Source organism: Panthera pardus, unplaced genomic scaffold (genome assembly GCF_024362965.1).
Source record: "Panthera pardus isolate Hobbes unplaced genomic scaffold, ASM2436296v1 HiC_scaffold_6, whole genome shotgun sequence".
Classification (NCBI taxonomy): Eukaryota; Metazoa; Chordata; class Mammalia; order Carnivora; family Felidae; genus Panthera; species Panthera pardus.
Window position 1 is genome coordinate 111,486,744 of NW_026526991.1, and position 20,208 is coordinate 111,506,951.

Consider the following 20,208-nt stretch of genomic DNA (forward strand, 5'->3'; position numbering starts at 1 on the left):
TATATATTTTGAGAAGCCCTACAATATTACTAATTGTATTTATTTTTTAAATTTATTTTTGAGAGAGAGAACACATGATGGGGGGAGACAGAGAGAATCTGAAGCAGGTCCCATGCTCAGCTGGAACCCACTGTGGGGCTCAATCCCACAACTGTGAGATCCTGTGAGCCAAAATCAAGAGTGAATAGGACATTTAACTGACTGAGCCACCCAGGCGCCCTTATTAATAATTTTAATTGTAAGGTTTTTAGTAAGCTCATCTCCATTAGACTAGTGATAGAATTCTATGACCCATTTAGCAGCTGAAGATTTTGAGATGACATTTTCATGACATGGCTGAAGCTGAAACCAGTAAGCATTGTGAGGTATTAAATAAGATTTGTCTTAAGACCTACTTCTGTCTCATTTTTCCTCTTTTTTTTCCTTATGGTACCCCTGTTCCCTAGAACACTCATATATGTTCCCTGTTCCTTGATTCCTGAAGCTTCCTAATGGTTATTTTTCAACCAGTTTTTGCTAAGGTGCTATATCTTATATCCAAGATATCCAAGATAATGATATGGTGTAGCAGTATGGTATAGTGTTTAAGAGAATAGACTGTTAGAACGTGGTTTCACATTTTCCCATGGCTACTGATGCTAGACAATTTACTTAGCCACACTTGAGGACTGTATCCTTCTCAGTATGAAGGGACAATAGTAGATATACCTGGTAGGACTGTTAAGAAATACAAATACAGTAATCCATATAAAGTGGCAGTAAGCACTCAGCAAATATTAAGTACTATATTGTTGTTACTTTTGATTTCTCCCTGGGGCAATTGTAATTTAAAGATAGTCTCGGCTTTTATTTATTTATTTATTTTTTTAAACGTTTTATTTATTTTTGAGACAGGGAGAGACAGAGCATGAACAGGGGAGGGTCAGAGAGAGGGAGACACAGAATCCGAAACAGGCTCCAGGCTCCAAGCTGTCAGCACAGAGCCCGTCGCGGGGCTCGAACTCACGGACCGCGAGATCATGACCTGAGCCGAAGTCGGCTGCTTAACCGACTGAGCCACCCAGGCGCCCCTAGTCTCGGCTTTTAAAGGGGAAGAAAGATTAATATTCCAGGTAGTGCCTAGCCTGCCACCCTTTCTCACATTTATTTGTGATCCTGTTGGCAGCTCCCTGTGGAGAGAACATTCTTTGGGCTGCCTCCAGCTATGCCTCAGCCTGTGGGATTAGAGCAAGCCATAGCATCCATGGCCTCTACTGTCTTTCCATGGTTATCATGCTGACTGGGAGTAACTGTTCCACCTACTTCCCTAGATGCAAGAGACACTTGGATTGCCAGCATTAGTAAACTGAATTCATATCTTCAAGGAATTTACAGCTTTATGAGGATATATACAAGATGTATTGAGTAAATTTAGGCAAATGTAATTACAAATTTACCATAGAAGAGGATTTCATTGCTACTTTTTTTTAAATTTTATTTTTTAAGTAATCTCTACACTCCGCATGGGGCTCGAACTTACAACCCTGAGATCAAGAGTTGCACACTCCACAGGCTGAGCCAGCCAGGTGCCCCTTTATTGCTACTTTAAATTCTTTGTTGAATAAAGAAGAGAATAAAATAAATGAACAAATAGTACTTATGAGGTAGACTGGATGGAATTAGGTAGGGCAGGTGTTTGGAGAAGATGATTTTTTCTGTAGTTAAAAAAAGGAAGGCCTAATACAGAGGGCTGATAAAGGAGGCATATACTATAGAAGGTGGGAGCAAGGATGGAAGGATGGATGAGAACAAGGCAGCAGCAGTAGGTAAAGGACGGAATGGGCTGAGACATTTCTGTTTCCCCAGCAAATATTCATTAGGTACCTACTGTGTGCCGGGCCCTGTGCTTGCTACTGGAGAAGCAGATGTGCTCCCTGCGCACCCCCCCCCCCCCATAGAGTTAGCCTACCTTCTAGTGGGGAAGGGAGACGTTGATTTTAAAAGATACAGTTTTTTATTTTTATTATTTTTTAAATATTTATTTATTTTGAGAGAGCATGCACAAGTTGGGGAGGGGCAAAGAGAGAGAATCCCAAGTAGGCTCCACACTGTCAGTACAGAGCCCGACGCAGGGCTTGATCCCACGAACTGTGAGATCATGACCTGAGCCAAAATCAAGAGTCAGATGCTTAACTGACTGAGCCATCCAGACGCCCCAAAGATAGTTTTCAAAAACTAGCTGAGAGAAATGGGCAACCAGGCAAGACATAGTTTTCCAATGGGGTGGAGGAGCCTTAATGCGTGGGCTCTGTGCATTTATTGGCAAGAGTATTAGCACTGCAAAAAAAGAAGCTAAAAAGATACAGAATTAGGTTAAAAGTACAATGACAGCCTATATGAGGGTTAAAGATTTATTTGCAGTGATCGTGGATAGTATTTTTAAATTGAAATCATTTTCTTTTCAAGTCATTGATTGGCTGGAGGAATGTTACACGGCTGCTGGTGTTTTCCACGGATGCTGGGTTTCACTTTGCTGGAGATGGGAAACTTGGTGGCATTGTTTTACCCAATGATGGACAGTGTCACCTGGAAAATGATGTGTACACAATGAGCCATTATTATGTAAGTGCTGAATTCCTTATACATTGAATGAACTCATGTGGAATTTTAGTGTTTAATACTAAGAGTATTGTGGGTGATTAAGCTTGTAGGTTTTACTAGGTTTGGGGGTTTGTTATTTTGGTAAGTGTGGGCTCTAACCTAATGTGCAAGGAAGCTAGTGTTGCTGTTCTGAAGATGTGGCTTTGTGCTTGCTTCCTGCTGCTGAGCCAAGGGCCTCCACCTGTGAAAGGAGCTGCTTGAATACTATTTTTTTTTTTCCATGCCTCAACCTGTCGCTGTGGCTTTTCTCACTTGCTCATATCATTTGGTAGCAAAGTTGATATTATTCCTAAGTAAATAATTTGTATAGTAATATACTCCTCATCTTATTTCTATAAGATTTTTGAAAGTAGGCACTCTATTTTTACTGAAAACAAAGATTGTCAAATTATTCAAGTTCTAGAAGAAATCTAAACCCTGGCAAAATTTGGTCTTTTTCTTAAGTGATTTATGATACAGCCTTTAATTATTGACAATTCTTCAATTTAATTGTTCTAACATTTAATACACATAGGCCTTGCTTTTCAAAATCTTTTTATTGAAGTTTTTATACATACATAAAGATAGAAAATTAGAAACCCATGTGCACACATCTCCCATGTCTGCAGTTGTTTGTGTTATTTCAAGCAGTCCTGTGTAAGTAATCCAGTTGTATATGCAGATCATTATTACTTTCAAAAAGTATTGGAAAACCGGAATACATTGGATGTAATTACTTACAAATTTTATTAATTTCTTAGGATTATCCTTCTATTGCTCACCTTGTCCAGAAACTAAGTGAAAATAACATTCAGACAATTTTTGCAGTTACTGAAGAATTTCAGCCCGTTTACAAGGTAACTATCTATCTATCTATCTATATGCATATATGGGTTAAAAAGAAGAACCAGTTTCTAGACCCTTTATGTTTAGTCATTAGAGGCAAAATCATATGTCTGAATTGAAATGTGGGAAAGTGTCACTAGCCAGACTGGCTGGATTTTACATAAGTGGTTTTTATTAAGTTTTAATCACATATAAAATGAGTTGTTTTTTCTGGTCTGACCCCTTATGTTATTTAGGAAATGAATAGGGAACTCATTAAAAATAAATATTGTATATTCAGTAGATGCTGATTGGTTGAATGAATAGTATTTGTATCTCATGTGTTTTATCTTTTAATTTCAGGAACTGAAAAATTTGATCCCTAAGTCAGCAGTAGGAACTTTATCTGCAAATTCCAGCAATGTAATTCAGTTGATTATTGATGCATACAATGTAAGTACATATTAAATAAACTGTTTTAGACAATACCCTGTTGAGAATACTTTGCTTAAAGAAAGTAAAACTCTCTCCATATGCAGTTTAGCAAGCCCAGAGGACAACACAAAACTAACATTCTGTATATCTGGAAGAAAACATCTTATATTCTCTTGCTAAAGCATAATTATTTACATAGCCTCAACAAAGCAAAAATATGATGAAGACATGTGGAGAAGATTCTAAATATTCAATGTCACTAAATAGGTTTCCTTGTCAGAAAACAAGTGGAACATAACTTACATTTAGATTTACAGGATTACTTCAGTCTTCTCTTCCCCTTTCTCAATCCTTTGTAGATTGGTTGTGATGAATTATTCTGGAAAAGTTTTTTGCCAGTTCTTCTCTTGCCATGTATTCAGAGACGCAGTTTTCTATTCTCAAGGGATACACAGACACTCATATGTACCATAAAATATCTACATATATATATATATATATATATATATATATATATATATATATATATATGCTTTAACTGTTTTAAAAAGATTTATAAGATTTTTTTTCCCCACACATGAAGTTGAATTGTGTACAGCTAATTCTGATGCTTAAGCATTGATGAATAATCATTTTAAGTAGTCAGGAGACATTTCTAACATTATGGTAATCAATGTGTGTCTACCCTCAACCTTTTAACAGGTTGAATTTAAGATACTTTTTACCTCATGTTAGGGTTTCCTAAAATGTTTTGGAAAGACCCTACGCAAAGAGACGGGTTTTGTATTACAAAGATTTTCAGGATTCCGTTTGGTTCATGTCTTCCCCATAGTTCTCCACCCAACAGAATATTTTAATATTTTCCTTAGTCACAGGCATGTAGGCATGTGACAGCTTGCCGCTGAGTCTTCTCTTTGTCCTGAGCATTCTGATATTCTAAAAAAAAAAAAACAAAAACATTGGCTTGAATTCTTCGTACTTGGGGTTTTGAGTTTGCTGGTGTTTTTTTTGTTTTTTGTTTGTTTGGTTTTTTTGGCTTGGTCTATAATGGCTCTTAAGCATATGTGTTCCCAGACTGTGTATAGTCAGTTGTTTACCTTAGTCCCTAGTTGGCTGGAAGTGGTAGGGCCAGAGAAGAGCCATATTGCCAAATGGGGACAGAAAATGTTTGTTCTGAGGTCTTAGGACTTTTCATAATTTATATTAGGCCTTTTCTGCACTGTATGATCATCAATAATTCAAGCACAAATAATCTTATTATATATTTTTAGTTTATTTATTTTGAGAGAGAGAGAGAGACAGTGCAAGCAGGGAAGGGGGAGAGAGAGAGAATCCCAAGCAGGCTCCACATTGTCAGTGCAAAGCCTGATGCAGGGCTTGAACTCATGAACCATGAGATCATGACCCAACCCGAAATCAGGGGTTGGATGCTTAACCGACTGAGCTACCTGGATGCCCCAGTACTCTTACTTTTTAATCATGTACATTATTTTGAAAAATTTTAATTAGAGCCTGTTTCTTTGGGGTCTGTGTTTTCTAGTCACTCAGAATTTGGCTCCAAGCCTTTTATTTAAATGATACTATTTTCTTAATAGTTCATTTTGCCCATTGGTTTTACCCAATCATTGTACTTTATTTTGTTTGCCTTTCCTGTGTGTGATTAGTGTTTCTTTTAGTCCCTTTCCTCAGAAGTCATTTTGGAAAACAGCAAATTGCCAGAAGGAGTAACAATAAACTACAAATCTTACTGCAAGAATGGGGTGAATGGAACAGGGGAAAATGGAAGAAAATGTTCCAATATTTCCATTGGAGATGAGGTATGTTGTATAAGCATTTTCTGAAGGAAAGAAAAAATTGCTTGTTTATAATCTAGTTGTAGATTTGAGAAACAGTTTATAATTTGAGAAACAGTGAAAGAAATTAGTAGCTTTTTGAAATACTTTTTTAGCAGATTCAGATTGCTTTGTTGTTAATTTAATTGTTTTTTTTCCTTCAAGGTTCAATTTGAAATTAGCATAACTTCAAATAAATGTCCAAATAAGAATTCTGAAATCATTAAAATTAAGCCTCTGGGCTTTACTGAAGAAGTAGAAATTATTCTTCAGTTCATCTGTGAATGTGAGTGCCAAAATGAAGGCATCCCTAGCAGTCCAAAGTGTCATGAAGGAAATGGAACGTTCGAGTGTGGAGCTTGCAGGTGAGCTGAGGTTGTTGGAGAGTGACAGAGAAAGATCTAGGTTTAGAAAGTTATAGACAGGCTACTTTGAGACCTCGAGGAGAAAAATCTCTATATGGAGGAAATAAATTCTTTGTTCCAACCACTGTTGCTCATCACGTTACCAATTTGACAATCTTGTGTGTGATATTTCTAGAAAGTTCTTCGTTGCCCGCCCCCCTTTTTTTCCTTAAGAAGACTGCTCTTTGAAATAAAAGGTTTTATAGCCATCTAAGACATATATTTAACAAATTGTTAAGGTAGCCTTTGGGTTTTTCCCTCATATAATAGCATAGCAGCCTGTATTTTCTAGAGCTAAATAAGCTCAGATAAAATATGTTTACAGAAAAATGTTTTAGGAAAATATATCAAACTTAACAATGGTGGTTTTATCTAGGAAATAGAACTAGGAAGCAGTAAAGGGTGTTCACCTTGTGCGTGTACCTCTGCATTGTTGGAATAATTTTTTAAAAAATATATTTGCAAAGAACACTATTTTATGAACATAGATCTATTACTAACAAAACTTTAATCAAATTATTTTAAATTTTTTTTTAGACTATGATATTTACCTCTTATCTAAAAATTAAAATTGAGTATACTCTGAATACAGCTGTCTCCTTAAAGGATAGGAGGAAGGAGAGAGTATTTTGATCTAAATATCAGCCCCAAATGACTTGGCTTTGAAGAGTTTTCAATTGTGAAAAATACTGTATTTCACCATCAGTTATTAGTTGTCTAAGTAATAATTAAAATATTTTAATTTTTTATGTTGCACATATCCTGATTGAGTCATGTAGATTTGTTTTATTTTTAAATGGTATTTTTAAATGATATGTTCAATATGTTTTTCTTCACCTTCCATGATCTTTTTGGGGTGTGTTTCTGGTACTTTTTAAAAAATATTTATTTAAGTAATCTCTACACCCACCATGGGACTTGAACTTGACCCCGAGATCCAGAATTGGCATGTTCTTTGGACTGAGCCAGCCTGGCACCCCTTATTGTACTTTTTTAGATTAACAATTGGACCACTGCTTTAAATTTAGAGTTACTTCACCTATACTACCAAATGTAATAGCATATCATTTGAATACAGCTGTTACACTCTTTTAAAGTAAGTTGATCCTGTGTTTCCAAATGTTTTGTTTACCTTTTCAATGCTAGATTATATTTTCATCTTGATCAAAATGGTTATTTTTCTGAAGACAGGTTTTTTCCCATGCCTTTGCATATATTCCATATGAACTTGACTGGTGCACCCATGTGTGTATGCGCATATAGGTACACTTTTGTACACGTCTGTGATGTGTGGCATGAACACTCCCATGTAATAGAATTGTAGTTTGAAGATACTGTTCATAGTCTTATTTCCTCTCCCATTCTTTCTCACAGTATGACTTGTTATTTTATGTGATTGAAATTTTGGATTCTTTCTTTAGGTGCAACGAGGGACGTGTTGGTAGACATTGTGAATGTAGCACAGATGAAGTTAACAGTGAAGATATGGATGCTTACTGCAGGAAAGAAAACAGTTCAGAAATCTGTAGTAACAATGGAGAGTGTGTCTGTGGACAGTGTGTTTGTAGGAAGAGGGATAATACAAATGAAATTTATTCTGGCAAATTCTGCGAATGTGATAATTTCAACTGTGATAGATCCAATGGCTTAATTTGTGGAGGTGAGAAAGGGTCTGAGAATGGTCATAAAATGTGATCCTATCTAATGCAGTAAGAAACGTCTAAGAATTTGCTTGATGAATAAGTAGAAAAGGACAGCATTGAGGGGTCTGTCCATCTTTAGCTACATTTTCTTCCACATTACTGCTGATTTTTACTATTAAGTCAGTGCTGCAATTTTATATTTTGACCATTGTTATGACAAACGATATTTTTAATCACAGGAAATGGCGTTTGCAAGTGTCGTGTATGTGAATGCAATCCCAACTACACCGGCAGCGCCTGTGACTGTTCTTTGGATACTACTTCGTGCATGGCCACAAATGGACAGATCTGCAATGGCAGGGGCATCTGTGAGTGTGGCGCCTGTAAGTGTACAGATCCGAAGTTTCAAGGGCCAACTTGTGAGATGTGTCAGACCTGCCTTGGTGTCTGTGCTGAGCATAAGTAAGTATTTCCTAGTTGCTTGAAGAAGTTGATACTGTCTGTTGGCCTAACTAGGTTTTCTCTCTACAACCAGAACAGTACTGATAATAAGTTACAGTGTAAATATCTGACACTGTAGCCCACTCTAAATCTTTGAAATTCTTTCTCATTAGGGAGTGTTTGTCATATGATACTTAATGTGTGTCATATGAAAATAGTTGGTACCATTATTTTGGTCTGAATTTGCTGTATAATTGAATCCACATAGTAACCTTTGTTAAATTAGTGTTATAGCTGTTTAATTATTATCTTTTCACTAAACTAAGCAAAATTGAAGGTTTTTGCCTTCTGAAGAACTATTGTACCAACAACACGTTGTTTAAATTCTTTTGATTTTGTGTTTTATATTTATGTTTGATAGGGCTAGTTTTATTTTACTACTCTGTTTTCTTTTTCTTTTTGGATTTTAGTTTGAACTGTACTAAATCTATAATTTCACTTGGGAAACTGCATCTTTACGTTTAGTTTTCCCATCTAGAAGTGTCATGCCTCTCCCATTTATTCACACGAAATAATCTTTAAGCAAATATTTAATTTTTAAATAAATTTTTAATATAATTTGTGTTTTAACAGAGAATGTGTTCAGTGCAGAGCCTTCAATAAAGGAGAAAAGAAAGACACATGCGCACAGGAGTGTTCACATTTCAACATTACCAAGGTTGAAAATCGAGACAAATTACCACAGCCAGGCCAGGTCGATCCCCTGTCCCATTGTAAAGAGAAAGATGTTGATGATTGCTGGTTTTATTTCACGTATTCAGTGAATGGGAACAATGAGGCCATTGTTCATGTTGTAGAGACTCCAGGTAAAAATCTGATCATTTCAAAATTCTTTGCATTTTCTTTTATGTCTTGTTTTTACTACTACTTAGGCCTCTTGGTGGTTTCCCGGACACCCAGAAACAGCCTCCAGCATTCAAGTTAGGGCATTTTTAGTCTCAAAGCTTAAAATAGTATTTCATTGACTGTATAAGAAATAAGGAAAAGAGAAAACAAATTTTGAGTTTTATGAGTGGAGAGTTTGAAAATTAAATGTGTGAATACACACAAAACACTTGGCATTCTGCCTGACAATTATTTAAACAGATACTCACTAAGAGTTATATCATTATTGATAATATTTAAGTTTGAGCTTGATTTAGGCTTGGACATTGGGAAAAATAACTTGTTAAAGGATATTATAAGGCATGAATTTGCTCAGCTTCTCAGAAGGTGAAACATTTTTTATTTTGTTTTTTCTAGGCGCCTTTTTATATATTCTTTGAATTTTCTACATTTGTGTACAGATTTTTGTGGGAATGTAAATTTTCATTTCTTTTGAATATATAGTAGGAATGCATTTAGGGGGCATCTGGTAAGCCTGTATTTAACTTTAAAGAAATAGCCAAAATGTTTTTTTGAAGTCTCTATTGTTTCAGATAACATGTTTCGCAAATATTGTTTCCTGGTTTATGCTTCCTTGTCTTTTCACCTTTTTTAAAATTATTATTATTTTTAGTGTTTAGTTTTGAGACAGGCAGAGCATGGGCATGGGAGGGGCAGAGAGAGAGGGAGACATAGAATCTGAAGCAGGCTCTAGGCTCTGAGCTGTCAGCATAGAGCCCTACGTGGGGCTTGAACTCATGAACCCGCAAGATCATGACCTGAGCTGAGTTGGATGCTTAACCAACATCTTTTCACTTTTTTAAGTGTTTTTTAAAGTATACATCTTTTAAGCATATTTAGGTATTTTGCAAGAGAGAATGCAAATGGGAAAGGGGCAGAGAGGGAGAGAGAGAGAGCACGCAGCCCAATGCGGGGCTCAAATTCGTGAGAGCATGACCTGAGCTGAAATCAAGAGTTGGATGCTTAACTGACTGAGCCACCCAGGCGCTCCTTAACAGTGTTTTCTTAAAGAGTATCGAAGCTTTAATTTTGATGAACTAGAATTTGCCAGGTTTTTCTTTTATGGATATTGCTTTTACTTTTATTATATCTAGAATTTCTTGCCTAACTCAGCTTCATAAAGCTTTTTCTCCTGTATTCCAGAGGTTTTGTAGTTTCTGGTTTTCCACTTAGGTTCATAGCCCATTTTGAGTTATTCTTAGAATATGGAATAAGGTTCAGTTTTTTGCATATGGATGTCCTGGAGTTCTAGCACCATTTGTGGAAAAGACTGACCTTTCTCTACCTTTGCTGAAAATCAGGTGATCTTATGTTATTTCTAATTCTAATACTTTCTAAAATTATTTCTCTTTATTCTGTTCCATTACTCTGTGCATCTGTCCTTTATAGCCAATATACCACACTGTCTCAATTACGGTCACTTTACAGCTAGTCTTGAAATCTGATAAGGTAAAATGTCCAACTTTGATCTTTTCCAAAGTGTTTTTGAAACACTTGCCTAGTTCTCTGCCTTCCTTATACATTTTGAATTAACTTGCTGATATCTACAAAAATCTTGCCAGCATTTTGATTGGTAATGCATTGAGTTTAAATAGATCAAATTTGAGGAAAATTGACATCTTAATAATATTGAGCCTTCCAACCCATGAACATGGAATACCTCTCCATTTATTCAGGTTTTCGTTGGTTTCTTTAATCAGTGTTTAGTAATTTTTAGCATGTGAATCTTGCACATATTTTGTTAGATTTATGCATAAGTATTTAATGATTTTTGATGCTATTGTAGAAGGTACTGTTTTCTAAATTTCAGTTTCCAATATGTAGAAACAAACTTCTGTATAATATATAGAAATACATATGATTTTTGTTTATTGGTTATATATCCTCATGTTAGTTCTAGTCTCTTTTTTATACTTTTGGATAGTATGCATTTACTTATCTTGGGTTTTTATTCCTATATGTTTTGCTAAGAGACTAACCAGGACTTTGTAGTTTGGGCCCTACTTTGCTTATATCAATCCCTTGTGTGCTCATTCTTTCCTTTCAACTTTGACTTTACAGAGTGCCCCACTGGTCCAGACATCATTCCAATTGTAGCTGGTGTGGTTGCTGGAATTGTTCTTATTGGCCTTGCATTGCTGCTTATTTGGAAGCTTTTAATGATAATTCATGACAGAAGGGAATTTGCCAAATTTGAAAAGGAAAAGATGAATGCCAAATGGGACACGGTAAGTTGAAAAACATGTAAAAAAGCAAGATTGTTCACAGAGTAAATGTAACACTTCTAAGACTCATCTGTTAACTCTAAAGTTATTAAAGTCCTCTTTAAATATTTTATTTCCCCAAAAGTTCACTATCCAGAGAACATGCATTTAGCAAAAAACAGAAGACATCTTAAATATGTCCCATTAAAATAAAACATTATGAGAAAGTATCCTTTGGATACTGTGGTCAGTGTTTTTATTTCCTTAATTTTGATCTTGAATCTGCTCTTCTGCCTTTTCTTCTAATGTAAAATACAATTCTAAATATTGTCCGTATAGCAAGATACTCAGTGGAAAACATCTCTCTCTCTCTTTTTTTGTTTTTTTTGTTTTTTTTGTTTTATTCAACAAAGAACCTTAAGTCAAAAGGAGCCATACTCAAAAGACTACATATTGTATGATACCATTTATATGACATTCTGGAAAAGGCAAACCTACAGGGGCAGAAATTGTGGTTTTCAGAGGCTGGAGTGGGGGGAGGAGAGCATTGAGGGATCTTCTTGGGATGATCTTGATTGTGGGCATGTTTATACAACTCTCTACTTAAAAAGGGTATTTTTAATTCTCTGCAAATTATAACTCAATAAAATTTGCTTTGTAAAAATTTTTAAAAGCTGAAAGTGAAATGTAATAGCATTTAATGTGCTTTGAAATACAAAGTCCAAGGGTAGACTAGCCAAATGTTGGCCTTCATGTATTATCTTTTGATGCAACAAGGCAGTCTTCGCTATTTTTAAATTGTAAATGAATTTAGTCATTTGCATTTTACTACAGTTGGCTTGGGTTTTTTTTTAAAACATGATATTCAGAAGTGCAAAAATAGTAAAAATTCTCTTACAGTGTTTAAACACTATACATGTCAGTTTTTTCCTGAAGAAATCATTAGAAACTATTTCTTTTACTTTAGCAAGAAAATCCGATTTACAAGAGTCCTATTAATAATTTCAAGAATCCAAACTATGGACGTAAAGCTGGTCTCTAAGTTGCCGTTCGTATTTTCTTTCATTTTCTGTGTTTGCATGTGAACTTTTATCCCTTTTACCTGCACTGTGTGTCCTTTATCACAACTGCTGTTTTTTTTAAGTCTGGCTTTATTTATATGGCCATACCATGGCTTTTGTGTGTGTATGCGTGTGTTAATTTAGAGTGAGTGTTTAGAAGGGCTTTAAAACAGGCTTTATGGTAAAGAAGCAGCAACTGGTTTGTAGTAAAAAAGAGGATGTGCTTTGTGGTCAGACAGACCTAGGGTCAGATCCCAGCTCTTCAACAGCACTGACTCACTTCCCTGTTTAGACCTTTTAGTTCATATTTTTAATTATTTTTTTAACATTTACTCATTTTTGAGAGACAGAGAGAGAGCTCAAGCAGGGGAGGGGCAGAGAGAGAGAGGGAGACACAGAATTTTGAAGCAGACTCCAGGCTCTGAGCTGTCAGCACAGAGCCTGACATGGAGGTCAAACTCACAAACCACAAGATCATGACCTGAGCCGAAGTCGGAAACTTAACTGACTGAGCCAGCCAGGCACCCCTAGTTTTTCATACCTTTAATAGGGTGTTATTAATAATATCTATGGTGTGGGTCTGGGTGTTTTGGCTGATGAACTACAGTATATGATATCAGCCTGTGAGTTTTAATTTTCACTACAGTCCTGTGTTTTAAATGGTATTATCTTTATATACAAATTACTATATGCAGATTTTAGGGTGAAATAGGGAAAAGTGAAATCTAAATTGCAAAATAGAAAAATAAATGTAACTTGGTGAAACATTTATATATTATACAACTCCAGTATCATTGTTACTGCTTCTAGAACTATTTTGAGATTCTTTAGTTCTTGATTTAAGTTGAAATTCCATTAAAAACAGAAGACTTAGGTGCCTGGGTAGCTCATTTGGTTAAGCGTCCGATTCTTGATTTCAGCTCGGGTCATGATCTCATGGTTGGTGTGTTTGAGCCCCACAGTGGGCTTCCCTGTTAACAGTGCAGAGTCCCTCCCCCGTGTGTGCTCTCTTTCACACACACACACTCTCTCTCTCTCTCTCTCTCTCTCTCTCTCTCTCTCTCTCTCAAATAAATAAACTTAAAAAATAAAAAAAACCTAGAATATCTTTTACATTTATTTTTTTTTCTGGTTATTGAATGATTCTGATATTCAAATCTAACATTGAACTTTTAAAAAAAGATAACAGACTTTAAAGAGAAAGTCCTATTTACAGTTTTCAATAAAAACTTCGTTGAAAATTTCAGAGCTGTAATGAGGCTTGCCGATCACTCTTCACTAAGCTAGGATAAGCTATTTGGTGAATGTTTATTTTACCTGAATGACAAATTTATTGTCTTTTACTAGTGGACGGATTCTACCTTATATCTGAATTTTCATGAAATGCTTTTAGCATATTTTAATATAATCATGTAAGTCCCTAAAGCTGATTGAAAAGGTTAAGATAAGAACACATTTTCCTGGCTGGTGATCTAGAATTCCTCTTTCCTTTCCCCACAACTTTTATTTTTATTTCACATATTAGAAAACTGAGGCACAGAAGGAGTAGGTAATTTGACTAGGGAGTGGAAGAGCTCAGATGTAGACTCAGGCAGTTTGGACTCCAGAGTCTGTTTTCTTACCCACTGCAGTATGCTGGCAGCAATCACATGTCTTCAGGGGACTGTTAGTGGTTAAGAAGAGGTAGCTCATTCTCTATAGAGAATTAAGGCTTTTTGACATTTGTAGTAACTTAGAGTAGTATTACCGCATTGGACAAACATTGTAATAGAGTTACCACTTCATGACCTAGAAACCAACACTACTGTTTTTCTCATTTAGTGGGAGTGTACTTAAAATATAGGAATGTTTAATATTTTTAAGAGGTAGGAAGGCCCAATAATAGAAACCATTACTTGTCAGATTTTCCTTTTATTTCTGAGCAGGTTAAGACTTTGGCAATGGCAAAATTAAATTTGATGGCAGAAGATTACAGTTACACTCATATATGGGCAGGCTGTTATGGTTTTGAATTAGTCTGAGACTTGATGCATCTTTCATTTTCTCACCTCACCTAATCCTTACCAGAGTAGTTTATTTATTTATTTAATTTTTTAATTTACATCCAAGTTAATTAGCGTATAGTACAATAATAACTTCAGGAGTATATTCCAGTGATTCATCCCCTATAACACCGAGTGCTCATCCCATCAAGCATCTTCCTTACTGCCCCTTACCCATTTAGCATATCCTCCCACCCACAGCCCCTCCAGCAACCCTCAATTTGTTCTCTGTATTTAAGAGTCTCTTATGTTTTGTCCCCCTCCTTGTTTTTATATTATTTTTGCCTCCCTTCCCTTATGTTCATCTGTTTTGTATCTTAAATTCCACATATGAGTGAAGTCATATGATATTTGTCTTTCTCTGACTAATTTCACTTAGCATAATACCTTCTAGTTCCATCCACATAGTTGCACACAGCCAGATTTTATTCTTTTTGATTGCCGAGTAATACTCCATTGTATATATATATACCACATCTTCTTTATCCATTCTTCTGTTGATGGACATTAATTACCACAGTATTTTTAGAAAGAAACTGACTTGCTAGGGCCTGCCTTCCTTCATGCCTTCGTGCCTTCCTGCCTTCCTACCTTCCTTCCTTCCCTCCTTCCCTCCTTCCCTCCTCCTCCTCCTCCTCCTCCTCCTTTTCTTTCTTTTTTCTTTTTCTTTCTTTCTTTCTTTCTTTCTTTCTTTCTTTCTTTCTTTCTTTTTTCTTCATCAGAAACAAACATTGGCAGTTCCATATGGTTACTTCTCAAATGAGATGAATTTCTATGTATTCTATTGAAAGGTGAAATTTACACCTTTACTATACATTTAATTGTACTTTGAAGGAAATGATCAATAATTAATAGTGAAACTTAATGTTTATATCATTAAATTAATTTCTAGCTGAAATGTTACTACCTCAGCCAAAATAAAAGCCTTTTGGATAACCCGAGAAGCATGAGTTTGGTTAAAATTTTATTATTCATTAGTGAAATCCAGGCAAGTTAATAGCTACAGGTTAGTCTGAGATGTTTTCTCACAAAAATTAAAGTAGAAATAAATAATAGACATTAATGAATGAGGATCAAGAAATGAAAAAACAAATTATGGCTCATAAAACACTTTTCTGACATGAGACCAGGGTTTGCCAGTCAGTAAGTTATGTCATTAACATATTTTGGGTAATGAGCAGGAACTGTAGTTATGTTACTGCATAAGACTATCATGTAGGTACATTTAAAAAATCAAATTATCAACTTTATAATTTTAAGGTAGATTAAAAAATTGTCTAATTTCCCTGCTGTTATGCACACTTAAATGTGGATTTCTAATCTGACAGTTGTGTGTTGTATATCTAAAGTGTTATATTATAGAGATGATTCTGTAGCCACCATTGTCCGTGATTCCAGAGTAAGCACAAAGATGATGTTTTACTGAGTACAGAGGACTTCATTTCTGAATATAACCCTGTTCTCTTGATTTAAATATGCTTTGATTTTTTTCCTAGAGATAGGGGTGGGGTTGCACTCTGTACAATGGAAACTAATCTGATTTATTTTAGTTTACCTCCATTTAAAATGATGCCTGACACAGATAGTTTAACTTTACCTCTAACCTTGCATGTTAAAATTTTGCTTGGATGTAATAATGAATATAAATGTTTGTGTATATGAAATGGTAAACTTCTCCCAAGGTAAGTTTCTGCCTTACATACTTTGGACTCGTCAATAATTTGGGTATTTTTTTCTTCTTTTGTTTTTTGTTTTGTTTTCTGGGGGTAAGGGTGTTGTGTGTATGTGTTTACTTCCCTTATAATTCTTAAGTATTAAATATATATCTAATGTATTGTTTTAAACTTAAATGGTAATTTGTTTTCTCAGTATATTTGAAAGAATGCAGGTTCTAGCCTCTTATGCTGACGAGGAAGATGGAAATAAAGAGTGTAACTTATTTGTACTGTATAACTTGTTAAGAATGTAGTTGCTAGGATGCAGTTTCCTGTCTCTTATGAAATGTCTCCTGTAATGTCTGTATATTTGCTTCAGTTGGACTAGAGATCAGAAATTGATATGGTTTTTTTTTTTCTCCTATATGTATGTCTCTGAGGGATCCTGAGTTCCTCCATGGTTCTGAAATGACTAGTTCTAAAATGACAGAGTTGTATACTATGGGATGGGGTTAGGGCAGGGCTAGGACATATTGTCATGTCTTAATTGGAATTCAGACTAACTGCTGAGCTGAAATCGTAATAGTTTACTTGGTGTGTTTCACGACCACTCCACCCTTTTCATGCTCAGCTTTTTCTCAGTGATTTCCCATCTACAGGATAAAATTTAGTCTTTTTAGCATGGCATACAGGACCTTTTATGATTTGGCACTTTCTTCTGTCTTATGTCCCCCTCCCTTGCTCACACCTCAAAACATACACTCACACATGCACCCTTAAAAACTTCAAAACTGTGTGTGTGTGTGTGTATAAATGTTTATTTTTGAGAGAGAAAGAGAGCGTGAGTGGAGGGTGGTTGGTGGTGGAGGCTGAGGGAGAGGGAGATACAGAATCCAAAGCAGGCTCCAGGCTCTGAGCTGTCAGCACAGAGTCCGACACAGGGCTTGAACCCACGATGAGTGAGATCATGACCTGAGCTGAAGTCAGACACTTAACTGACTGAGCCACCCAGATGCCCCTATATATATTTCTACGTAAATATGCCATTCTTTTCCCTAGGGCTTAACTTTGCACATGACCCTTTGCATGCGTTTCTACTCATCTTTTAATATTTTATCTATAGTCAATTTCTCTATGAAAATACCCCTGATCTTCTCAAAGTCCATTCCTTTTTTTATACTGTTCCCATACTGTGTACATAATTCTATTTTGTGCTCTATCAGAGTGCCTTAACTTATTTGCATGTCTGTCATCCACCAAACTGTACCCTCCTAGAGGGCAGAAATTGTGGCAATACAAGCCATATCCAAATATAACCTGCAGTGAAGTAAGTGTAAATAAAATTTAAAAGTAAAAATTACTATTTAGATGCTTCCTATAAATATTTTTTAAAATCACCACAAATTTCTCTATAGTACAATATAAAACCAAACAGCATTTCAAAATCTTAATTTTTGTCTAAAAATGTAGTATTTTAAGTTTTAATTTAACATTTACTGATTTGTGCTCACTGTAAATTTCCTCTGATATAGATTATTTGGCTGTATTTCTTACTTGGCTTTCAAGCCTACTTTCAGTTCATAAGGATAGGAGAAATAAAATGTTATAGTAGATATTTAAATGTATCACTTAGCATAAGATTTTTTTTTTTTAAGAAATTGGTAGTGTGCAATTGTATGTTATTTGTCTGCTTAAAACATCAATCTCAGGCTATTTTTGGATCTTGAAAGAATTCTTGGGTTTGTGGCTTGGAGTCATTTGCTGGGCTTGATTTCAGTACTCTTTACTAAAATTTAGTATTGCAATAAAAATGAAACACTTCATCAATATGATTCTAAAAAATAATGGAGAATGGTAATTATTTTTGTTAACATTCTTTTTTTTTTTTTTTTTTTTAACGTTTATTTTTGAGACGGAGAGAGAGAGACAGAGCATGAATGGGGGAGGGGCAGAGAGAGAGGGAGACACAGAATCGGAAGCAGGCTCCAGGCTCTGGGCCATCAGCCCAGAGCCCGACGCAGGGCTCGAACTCACGGACCGCGAGATGGTGACCTGAGCTGAAGTCAGACGCTTAATCGACTGAGCCACCCAGGCACCCCTATTTTTGTTAACATTCTAAGTAGATTTGGCAACACAGTGCCTTGTGGAGGCACAGTACCCTCAGTGACAGTACGACAACCTTATCCCACAACTCTCCATGTCAATAACTTCTGTGGTGGAAGAACCTCTGGAGAACACTTCCCTCACAGGGTTGACAGCCAGGGATTCCTAGTAATTATCAAGAACCTTCTTCACCACAATAAAGGGTTAAGAATCAGACAGTTAATGACAAAAGAGTTACTACTTCTTTAAGGGCATTCAAAACTAGTTTAAAGGAGAGAAGCCATAACAGCACATTCTCTGCTCTGGAGGACATTCTGAAATCAGTCCCTGTGTAGGAAGGACTCAGGAATGAAATAATGCCAAATTTACAGGGTCACCTTTCAATTTGTAGAGAGCAAAGATTTCATGTTTCATTTTTGTGTAAACTTTTTATTAATGTCCTTTTAAAAAGTGGAGTGTGATATGAACGACTTCTGAAAATGACCATAACTTTCAACATTGTCTTATAAAATAATATTGCATGATTTTAGTAGAGTGATAATTTTTCTTTCTTTTTTTTTTTTTAGGGTGAAAATCCTATTTATAAGAGTGCCGTGACAACTGTTGTCAATCCAAAATATGAGGGAAAATGAGCACTACCCATGCAAATTTCACAGCACTGAATGCAAAGTCGTAGTTTTCATAGTCACAGTAAGGTAGAGATAGGGCAGTATCACCATGGTTTTTCTCATGTGCAGGTTTTGAAAATGTACAATATGTATAATTTAAATTTTTTTTTATTATTTTGAAAATAATGTAATAATGCCAGGGACTGACAAAAAATTTGAGACAGGATGGCTATCCTTGTCAGCTAAGGTCACATTGTGCCTTTTCGACCTTTTCCTCCTGGACTATTGAAATCAGGCTCTTACTGGATGAAATGATATTTCTAGAGCGATTGAAAGAGAGTAAAGTAATGAGTATGATGAGAGTTTCTGTTAATCAAGTATTAAAATTGATTTCTAGCTTTACAGACATGTCAGGTTTTAGTTATACAGAATCCAAAGTAAATATCCTACTTAACTAGAATTGTTTTAAATTTGTTATTTTGCTATTTGCCTATTAGACAAGACTGGATGACATGTGAGTATGTTGGGAATTACTGATGTAAAATACTTTTGGAATATTTGATCTACAGAGGCCATTGGAAAAAGTCACAATTAGGAAGGGAAAACATAGCTTTAAAACCTGTGTGCCATTTTAAGAGTTACTTAATCTTGGTAACTCTTACGCCTTCTCTTTAGAAAATCAAGCCTTGGATAAAAGTATCGGGAAATTTTCTGCAGAAAAGTCCTTAATTTAGCATTATTTACATAAAGGCCTTACTTTACATAATTGCCGAATTGAGGACCTTTGGGTGAATTTATTCGTTTTATTTTGTTTAAAGCCTGGTGCTTTTTTATCACCTCTTCTAATCATTTAATGTATTTGTTTGCAATTTGGGGTAAGACTTTTTTTTTTTTTTTAACCAATACTTTTTCTTTGATGTTCCAGCTGTAAATTTGCCTTTTTAATGAACATGTGAAGTTGTCCTGTGACTTTCGCAACAGCTATCACTTACGCACGTCTTACTTTCAGCGCTGTAACAGACCACTGTATAGTTCCTTCTCACCATTTGCCCGTGTTGTTTCATGCGATTCACGTTCTTGTGTTAAGTGCCTTTTAATTTTAACAGTTCACTTTTTACATGCTGTTTACTGAAGTTATTTATTAAATAAAAATGCCTAAAATATTTAAATTGCATGTTTTTGCTCTGTATTGATATATTTTGTCAATTTCTGTGCGTGAAATTTTTATAGCTTAGGCTGACAATATTTCTGGTTAATGGATATTTCACTTAAGAAACTAAAATCTGTATCTTAAAAAAAAAGATGTGCCATGGACATAAGGAAAGTGGTATGGTTAAATAGATTTGTCAGACTATCTTTGGGCTCTTTAGATAATATTGTATAGATCCTCA

The 20,208-nt window shown here is 35.4% G+C and overlaps 1 protein-coding gene across 3 annotated transcripts in view; it reads left to right on the forward strand.

The window, feature by feature from the left end:
* The window catches only part of ITGB1 (integrin subunit beta 1), a 46,592-nt gene extending 26,606 nt beyond the window's left edge, over positions 1-19,986 (forward strand). For 2 of the 3 annotated variants that reach the window (XM_019465175.2, XM_019465177.2), the window contains exons 7-17: positions 2,446-2,601; positions 3,381-3,476; positions 3,808-3,897; positions 5,556-5,696; positions 5,877-6,076; positions 7,537-7,775; positions 7,998-8,220; positions 8,833-9,065; positions 11,206-11,372; positions 12,316-12,396; positions 18,776-19,986. In XM_019465175.2, the coding sequence (XP_019320720.1) occupies positions 2,446-2,601; positions 3,381-3,476; positions 3,808-3,897; positions 5,556-5,696; positions 5,877-6,076; positions 7,537-7,775; positions 7,998-8,220; positions 8,833-9,065; positions 11,206-11,372; positions 12,316-12,390 (1,620 nt within the window). In that variant the 3' untranslated portion in view covers positions 12,391-12,396; positions 18,776-19,986. The remainder of the gene's footprint in view (positions 1-2,445; positions 2,602-3,380; positions 3,477-3,807; positions 3,898-5,555; positions 5,697-5,876; positions 6,077-7,536; positions 7,776-7,997; positions 8,221-8,832; positions 9,066-11,205; positions 11,373-12,315; positions 12,397-18,775) is intronic. The other variant, XM_019465176.2, reaches the window with a different exon arrangement.
* Positions 19,987-20,208: the final 222 nt, after the last annotated feature.